The sequence below is a fragment of the Strigops habroptila genome, chromosome 10 (assembly GCF_004027225.2).
Source record: "Strigops habroptila isolate Jane chromosome 10, bStrHab1.2.pri, whole genome shotgun sequence".
NCBI lineage: Eukaryota > Metazoa > Chordata > Aves > Psittaciformes > Psittacidae > Strigops > Strigops habroptila.
Genome location: NC_046359.1, coordinates 33596274 through 33605557, shown reverse-complemented (window position 1 = coordinate 33605557; position 9284 = coordinate 33596274). Strand labels below are relative to the sequence as shown.

At 44.2% G+C, this 9284-nt stretch overlaps 1 protein-coding gene across 1 annotated transcript; it reads left to right on the top strand.

Moving 5' to 3' along the window:
• Positions 1 to 657: 657 nt before the first annotated feature.
• On the top strand, positions 658 to 8631 carry PCARE (photoreceptor cilium actin regulator). Its single transcript, XM_030500152.1, has 2 exons — positions 658 to 4409; positions 8502 to 8631. The coding sequence occupies exons 1-2, from the start codon at positions 658 to 660 to the stop codon at positions 8629 to 8631; spliced, it is 3882 nt and encodes a 1293-aa protein (XP_030356012.1).
• Positions 8632 to 9284: the final 653 nt, after the last annotated feature.

The window sequence follows — 9284 nt, the reverse complement described above, 5'->3', positions numbered from 1 at the left end:
CCATTTGATTTTGTGTCTCTCTAGTGGGTACGTGCTCGGCCAAGGTCACCTTTGTCTTGGTTAAGGAGTATCCGGTGGCATTTACACGCCTGTTCAAATATTTCCCGTTCAAAAAAGTTGCAAAATACAGTCTCTTCCTTTAGATCTCTGTATTCAAGTGTATGTTATGTTTATGCAAAACAGAAAAAAGTAGGGACAGGTGCCGATTCCTTTTCCCTCCCAGTACGTTGCAGAAAAAACTCTGCCTTTATAAATACAACATGGATGCTGACTGGTTAGTGCCTGCTTACCCTAATGAGCTTAAAATCTTATTTGTGGTGGACATCTGTCAAGACAGAAGTGAGGCACGCAAGTCCTCTTAATCCATTAGCTCTAAATCCAGCAGTGCTTTCACACTCCTTTTTTGAACTGAAGAAGAAAACCTGGTCTGGACCATAGAATGGAACAGTGCACAACTTCAAGGACAGATCTTAGGCAGTGAGCATGTGAGATTTCAAGGCAAAGAACAATGAAAACTGACAACAAAACTGGGATCGTGATGGAAAACTCATGAGAAACTGGCCAGTCTCCAGTTCGGGATGAAACAGTGAGTTTGACTTTTTCTTGTGTTTTCCCTTGTTCATCTTAAATCAAAAATAAAGCCAAAGACAGAGAAAGATGGGCTGCACACCTTCTCACAGTGAGATTGCTAATACTATTGCAAGAAGTGGTCTTAGGGCTTTGAATTCACCCAAAAGTATTTTGCGTATTGATCCAAGAGATAAAGGAATCCCTCTGCTGGTTAAAGGTTCATCTTTCTACAATATTGATGAATTCCGCCAATATGAGATCCAGGGGAAAGACTACCTCAGGGAAAAGGAGGCTAAACTATCAGAGCAGGACAAAAATTATAATTTGCAGTTATCTTCCAAGGCTCATTCAGATTCCCAGATTTCCAAGGAAGACAAGAAAATTGAGAGGACAGCCACAGATGCTGAGACCGTGATGTCTGAGCTGATTGAGTCTCAAAAGCACATCACTGAGGCCATACAGATCAGAAAGCAAAGCTCCTGTGAATCAGAAGCATCAGCTTTCGTTTGGGATGACAAGAATGAAAGCAGTGCAAAGCAAATCCCAAAGAAAGGAAAGAAGCAAAAAAATCATAAGCTGGCAAAGCAAGGTCGACCTAGTAAAATTAAAGAGAAGTCCATTTTGGCCCCGTGTGAGACAGAGAAAAAGGTAGATTTCCCTGAACTGCTTGTTAAGGCTCATCAGAGCGCATATGCCTACTTAAATCCCAACCTCTCTAAGTATGAAACTATACTTCACATGGCCAGCCAGGCTACCCAAACTCAGCTCTTCCTACAGCAGATGGTAAGCTTTCTCTTCCTTCACTATGATGAAATCAATCAGCTCCTAGAAGAAATCACCAGTGATGGGGAAAATCTTCTCAGAGATGTAGGTGGGAATCTGGCCTGGCCAGCAGAAAAGAGTGATTTGAAGGAGCACCCTGACCTTCTGCAACAACTACTGCAGTACACAGTCAATAAAATGCAGTTACTGAGTGGGACACTGGCCTCCCTCACCTCCGACGCCCTGCAGGAGACATGCAGCTACTTGCAGTCTGCTGCAAACAATTTAGAAGGAAAACTGAAAGTAAAGCAAAGCTTTGATGAGCGACTGCTACGGACAGTAAGGCTGCTTGAAGCCTCAACAGCGAGATCCTCTCAGTCCCATGGTGATGACAGGACTCTCTATTCTGAGGACAGTGGCATTGGTGTGGACAATGAATCCCTCAAAGAGTTCAGTGCTCTCAGCCAGCCTGGAGGACAAGCAAGCTGTGATTCCTGTACACATGGGCATCTATCCCAAAAGCACACCAGAACAGTGGAGCATACACATAGTGGTACAGTGTCACCGGGCACAGCCATATCCCATGGCTGTGCACTTGAAAGGCATTTTAAAGATACAGTTTATTCATCCATGCAGAGTAGGGAAGCAACGTCTTGCCAGGGTGGAGTACCAGAAGGCACTTCTACCACACCCCAATATGCAAACTTGAGCAAAAGCCATTCCTACAACTCCTTCCAGTCCGACTCTACTCAGGAAGGTGAACATTTCAAAATCTGTGAATCAACAGATTTTCCTTCTGAAGATGACGATGAAGAGAGCACCCTGGGGGAGGATGACAACACAAGTTCATCAGAAATAGGGAAGGACGCTTTGCCAAGGAGGCCCCTGTCTTCACCTGCAGTCACTGATAACACACAAAGGCAGTCCATCAAGAGGACAGAGAATGTGGAAACAGAGGAGATTATTCTGAAGATGAAAGATGCCATCAGTGAAAAAATCAAGTTTGTCCCAGCTAAATCCGGGTGTAAAGAATGGATAGAAGATGACAGCGGAAGAGCAGTCCAAACAACAAGGCCTAGTACGGCAACGGGCAGCCACAAAACTGTCAGGAAACAACGACGGTCCAGGTCAGAGGAATCCCTCAGAAGCCAGGCAGAGGACCCAACCCTCCTAGAGCTTCAGAGAACTCAGAAAGAGCTCAGCAAAAGGCTGGAAATGTTTTATGGAAAGGATACAGATAACTCAGAGCCTTGGAAATCAAGAACAGCACCTTGTTTGCAGGATGAGCAAAACACAGCTAGGTCCTCTAGCAAACTGAAGGCGTGCCTCTCAAAAAATTTCAGCATCCTGCCTAACCAGGATAAAGTCCCTTTGTTCATGGTCAACCAAAATCCTGCCCATCAGCTGGATGAAGAAAAAGACAGGAAGCCTTTGGGAGCTGCTGTGCCCACCCAAGAGACATCAGGAGGCAATGAAAAGGAGCCTCCTGGAGCACAAATGCTCAGTGGCAGCAGCTGTGCCCCCCGTCAGTCTGTCAAAAAGCTTATTGAAACGTTCAGTCCTACTGACAATCTGGTGAAAGATACACATTTAAGATCTTTAGGACCAATAAAGTGCATCAGAAAATTTGGACTTCCAGTCATCCCACCCACCATTCCCTTTCAGAGAGGCCTGGCACCTTTAAATCTTAAGCATCGTGTTTCACCAGTAGAAGATACAAACCCTTCAAACACTAGTGGAGTTTCTTCTAGCTTTCCAAATACCTTTCCTCCTGCACCAGCTGCAGAAGTAAGCAAGAAGGACGCAAAGGAAGAGATTGATGTAGACATTGAGAACCTGCCACCACCACCACCTGAAATGTTAATGGACACTTATTCTGACTTATCTGAGCCTGAAGAAACTGCAAGAATAGAAGGAAACTCCTCAGAAGATGCCAAAAAGCCCGCCAAAACAGAATTTCATGCTACTAAGAGATCACAAGTTTCCCCAAAAATGAAAGCCTCTCTTCAGTCCATTGACTTATTGCCAAATAAAAATATCAGCGGCCCCAGTGCAATTGCTAATAAAGGTCTAAGGAATACCAGAGCAGGGGACGAGAAAGTGCAGAAGTACTCTCTGGAGCTGAACCGTACCAACATGCATGTCCCTAGCCAGGAGGAGATACTGGCAACCCAGAGAAAAGAAGCTGCGGATCTGTACAGGCAAACCCATAAAATTATTCCTCTTCAAAATCCCAGCGGGGTTTCAAAGCCACACAGCAACAGCTCAGAGAGCAAAGAGCCTGATTCACCTGCAACTTCAGTGCAATACCAGAAGCATGGTTCTCCTGATTTGCTCAGGAGAAACGAAAAAGGCTCAGCGTTTGCCAGGAGGGTCTCCCCAACGAGAACTCCTTCTCCACCAACTGAGAAACGGCTTTTCAGCCCCACAGCACACCACAGGCACCCTCTGCAGGCTTCTAGCAACCCACAGCTGAGCTCACCCACCATGCAGAGGAAACCCAGTCCCCCCTCTAGCCCCAGGGTGCCTAGCCCACCCTTGCAGAAGAAGCTACCCTCTCCACCACCCCAGCGAAAACCACTCAGCCCTCCCGTGGGGCACAAGGAGAGCTTGCCGACACCGCACCGGGTGCTGGGCTCCACAGCCTACCGCCGAGATGCAAGCCCCCCTCCATTCCCCACCACTCCCTCCCCACCAACCTCCCCATCCCGCTCCTACAAGGGGCTGAGAGCTGGGCTGGATGCTGGGGATGAGCACCAGCTTTCCTTCTCCAAGAGGGGCAGCAACGTCCGTTCGATATTTTGCCCGGCCACATCTTCCTTATTCGAAGCCAGGCCTCCACCAGTACCCAGCAAACCCGCTGCAGAGGTGACCAGCCAGCCCGAAGCTTCGTCACTTTCCCAAAAGAGCAATCTGCTTTTCCGGCAGCCTGGAGACCGGACCAGAAAGCTGTCCCTGAGCGCTGCCAATCCTCAGCCATTTGTGAGGAGAAGTTACTCTGACCGCCGACCAGGGGTGCAATTTCGTCTTCCAGTTCCTGTAACAGCTGGCAGTGAACCTGCACTTAACCAAGCAAGGTAAGAACCTTTCACTTTAGGCCAAGAAAGCAGAAGCATAGCACTGTGTTGGCTTTCTAAACTCCTGATGGGAATTTAATGTCATTAAAGAGACTTTCCAGAAAAGTGCCCTGTTCATGTGCAGAATAGATGTTTGGGCAAAGATAACTTTGTAGTTGGACTAGATGATTGTTGTAGGTCCCTTCGAACTAAATAGTCTATTCTGTTGTCTTGCCCCAGATTTCAGAATACTACCAGTCTGAATCAAAGGAATGGCTTCCCTTGATTCAGCCATTCCATAGCTTGCTCAAGCCTTAAACTTACACATCTGCTGTAAGAGGCACCCCAGGGAAAATTCAGTATTGGTTTCATGGCATGGAACCCCTCTTATTTGCATTGAGGCTAAGGACATCCACACTCAATTCTTAAAAGCTCTGAAGTAACCCTCAGATTACGAACTTCTTTAAACAACCATGAGAAGGTAAGCTTGCACCAAGAGGAAAGGTCCTAACTGACATTTCCTAATTCCTCTAAGCCAGTAAACTCTTCAGGTGAAAATTGTATTAGAACGTTTCAAAACAGCTGGCAAGAATGACAGACAGATAATGTGTAGGCAAGGATCTCTATGGGTGTAATTATAGCTTGAAATTCTGAGTTTCTTGTGCAGAGTCTCAGCAGTAGGTGCTGATTTCAAGTCTGACAGGTCCACAGCCCCAGCCCAGTTTTCAAAGTGGGAAAACCTCCATGGCTACTGGCAATTAATTGCTCTGAAGAAGTCAGTTTAAAGATCAACACATGCCAAGTCCATGTTTGCAATCATTGGTTGTAAAATTTTAAAAGATCTGGGCTTAGCTTTAAATTTTGTCTACCACTTTAAAAAAATAAATAAATAAATCACAAAACCAGCCAGGAAACAAAAATGGGTATTTGGGAATACTCAAAAATCAGCATAACAGCTGGAAGGACAGAGTGGTGTTATTCTAGTTTCTTAGCATCTTAGGATGTTGAAGTCCGTTAAGTTCTAAGCTATGCCAGAGGATTAAGACCCTTCTCAGGTAACCCTTCCTCATGTGAGGAATATTTTTGCTCTTCCCACAGAATAGCTGAAATCACGTGAATCATTCCATGACTACTCATGGGATTGCAAGACCAATCCTAACAGGAGATAAGATTGCACTTGTGTACATACACTCAGTGTATTGCAAGTGAAGGGACAGCCGTGGATACTGAAATTGGGTGTCCAGACACTCTCTCCCCAAGGACCAAGGTTTCCCACACTCACTGCAGAGGAACATGCTGAACAAAACATGCGAAAAATCACTGGGAAATACATTCCCAGTTCTAATATTGCACTATATTCTGACATTTGGAGATTTCCTAAAAGTCCTGTACATTGTTGCTGGGTTTTCTATTGTTGTTATGTACTGTGTAAAGTCAGCTCTGCCTACTTCAATGCCTTCTAGCAGAAATATATCTTTTCAGAAGAGGCTTTATGTCAAACCTTGCGAGACAAAAGTCCTGCCAGGTTTATGGATCAATTTTAAAAAAAGCCGATTATAAATTGTTAGCTAATTTATGTTTCAATGGGGTGTATTACCTTCCTATTGTAGTCTGCCAGAGCATACAGATATAAATATTATTTACAGTGGGGTTTTAATATAAAAAACCCACTGTAAATAAAATCATCACTTTCATGAAAAAAAATTATATATCCTGGTGTCATGATATACAGCATTCTGTAAGAACAAAATGTATCCCGAGCTAAATTCAGCTTACCATTTACACCAACAGACATCTGAAGTAGTCCTACTTAGTTAGTCCAAATTTATATCGACATAAGCCCATTGATTACCACATGCACTGATTTAAGATGCAATATACTACTACTGTGTGTTTTCTTACACTTAAGCTGCCTGGAGTAAACTTTTACAGACCTTGCATTGAATGGCCTAATAGGAATATCACTGCAAATGTGCTGACAGGCAGAGAAGGACCATTTTAAGAATCACTGTGTGGCATCACTGCCGGTTGTTTCACCAGAGTGGTTGCCACAGCTGTGAGCACCACATCCCCACGCACAGATGCTGAGCCCTACTCTTACAGAGCCCCTAACAGACAAACAACCATACTCTGCTCCCTATCCCTCCTTCAAGTTCACCAAGCAGCCAGGGCTTCCTCTGCTTTGCAATTCATTCAGCTGACAGAGGGAAATTTCAAAATGTCTCCCTAAACCAGATGTTGCATACCTAAATAAACCTCCTCGTTCTGGTCATGTTTGTATCTGGTCTCGAATTCACAAGTTATTCCCACCCAGCTATCAGTCTCCTTTCCTTCATTCCTTCCCTTGCTCTATCTTATTTCCAAATATAACAATGTCCTTTTTTTGTTTTGTCAGAGGTGTGTATTAGCAACTTCAAGCCCTAGTCACAGGAGAGAGGGGAGACAGAGTCAGACCTGCAAATATCATCACACTTTTATAGGTAAAATCAGTGAGTTAGCCAGTTTCTCCCATGCTCCCAAGTTCTGGGATGTATCCCTCCACTTTCTTCATACCCAATTAAAACATACCTTTGCTGAGAAGCAGATTGCTAAAGATAATCTGGTGGGAGCTTGTACAAGCAACATGTTTCTCATCATAAGTCCCCTCTCCCACCTACCCCATTTTAGCAGCAATTCTAAATTACTTTTTTTGGTGAAAAATCAAGATGTGGCTTTCATCTCATTTTCCTAGCTAGCATCGCCAGGCGTTAAATGTCAGTGCTGTGCGCAGATTTGCCCGTCTCCTGCACACTCACTGCTCCCCTAGAAGGCAGAAAGCGCTCCTTTCCAAAGCATATGTTCCGCCCACCCCATGCTCTAAGGAGTATCAGGACTTAGAACATTCTTAGTCCTAACAAGGGCTGGAGCTAGAGCTTTTGTGTTTAGTCTTAGGGTACCTGGACGAGAGTTTCAGTTTCAAGTCAGTACAACTGGTTCCCATTTGGAGAGCCCGTGGATGGACAGACTTTGCTGGTTTCCAAGCTTGGTCACTGGACAGCAATCAGCAGTTCTTGGCATCGTATTGAGGCATAACATGTACAATTGCTCTGCTCACAGAAACCCTGTTAATCTGTAATAGGATTTCTGCGTATGCAGTTAATTGAAATAATATTTAATTTAGACTGCTAATCTTCCAAGAGATAGAGCAGAGACCAAATATTAAATGCTATTGCCTTTAAGAAACTGTTCAAGGAGGGCTTGAGAATGGTTGTGTTGACTGAATCAGGCCCAGAGTAAGTAGCCCAAGTGAGACCTTCTGCAGTTGGGGATATTTGAATCTGGATTAGTTTCATGACCAGTCATGTATCACAAATCCCTTCATTTAGCGGTCCAAATCACTAAAGTCCTAGCAGCCAGAATGGGAACAAAACAGCTTGTTTGTAGTTGAAAGCTAATTCTGTTTAGCAGCTTATGTACTTAAAATACAGTAAAGATAACTCTGGTATACTTCCCCACATTGATCTTAAACCATTTTAAGTAGTTACAGCAACACAGGGCACATTTCAGCACGAAGGCCCATGGCATGAGATATTCATGACTAGCTCCACTGCTATAATCAATCTTGATCCATGAAGTCCCTGTGCCCGTAGAGATTGTCAGTATGACCTCAGGAACATCATTTACACTTTCAGTGTCTCAGTTCTCCTGTCTCCAGAATGGCAGATTTATACTACCAGAATACCGCCCCACAGTCATGCTGGCATACTCGGAAATCACAGTAACCATGCTAAGCAGATGCGTAAGAGAGGAAAGACCTTTCCTCCAGCAGAATCTGGAACAAGACTTTTCGCTCAAATCTGTCTCTATGTGCAAGTGAACCCAGATTCACACTCAGCAAACAGACAAAATGTTTGCTTCCCAAGAGAGTTTTAGGAGGGGACAGTACAGTGCATTTGGCATCACAAGAAAAAAGTCTGGATGGTGCACATAAAGAGCATGTATGCAGGAGGAAACAGTGAATGACACAGGATCATGCAGCGCTTGTGCTTCACGGGTTAATGTGGCCTAATCAGTGCTGTTTTTAAAAAGTCATGATTCATTAGACTCTTAACTTAAGCACCTTTCCTTCTGCAGCTTGGAAGAGAGCCCTAGAAAAGCAAGTGACTCTTGGAACAACCCCTGCGGTCCTGAAATCAAAGAGTCCAACAGATCTGCTTCTCACCCCGAGCTGTACGTTGTGGGCCAGGGGCTGCAGAGGGACTGACAGCAGAAGCACCCAGGAAGGCAGAGACACGAGCAAGGCCAGAGTCCCTGGAGGGCAAAAGCAGCCTTACCCAAGCCTCCAAAATGTGGCTTCATTTTTTCCTTATGAGGAAACAGTATAATGGCATTGGATCTAAAAACCCAAACTGGCAAAGCAATCTAATGAAATACCAGCAGAGGCAGGTGCTTCTCCTTTGATTGCATTTCATGGTTTAACTCAAAACACTTTGCAGCTGGGTGAGTCAGAGGCAAATTGGTTTGGTAAAGACAGCACCTGTAGCCAAGTCCTTTGTTTCAATGTTTAGATAAAGTAGTTCAAAAACTATCAGAAATGATCATTATTTGCCATGCTATTTATTCAAGAGACATCAAAGTTTCAGTTATGTAAAAAAGTGGTGTGCTGTTGTGACATTTCCGGGGGGGGAGGTATCATCCTGAACCAATTTACTTTTACTGCAAAAACATCAACAAGTTCAGCAAAGCCACATCTTTAGGTATTTATAAACATGCAGAGAGAGAATAAGGTCAACTACAAGTCAAAACAAAGTAATCCCCTTTAAAGGAATAAAATTAGGGATCTTATTCCCTCAAAAAGGCTTTGATCTTCTAAATCACCTTTGATTATCACATAATCTCATCACCTCTAGTTCCCAG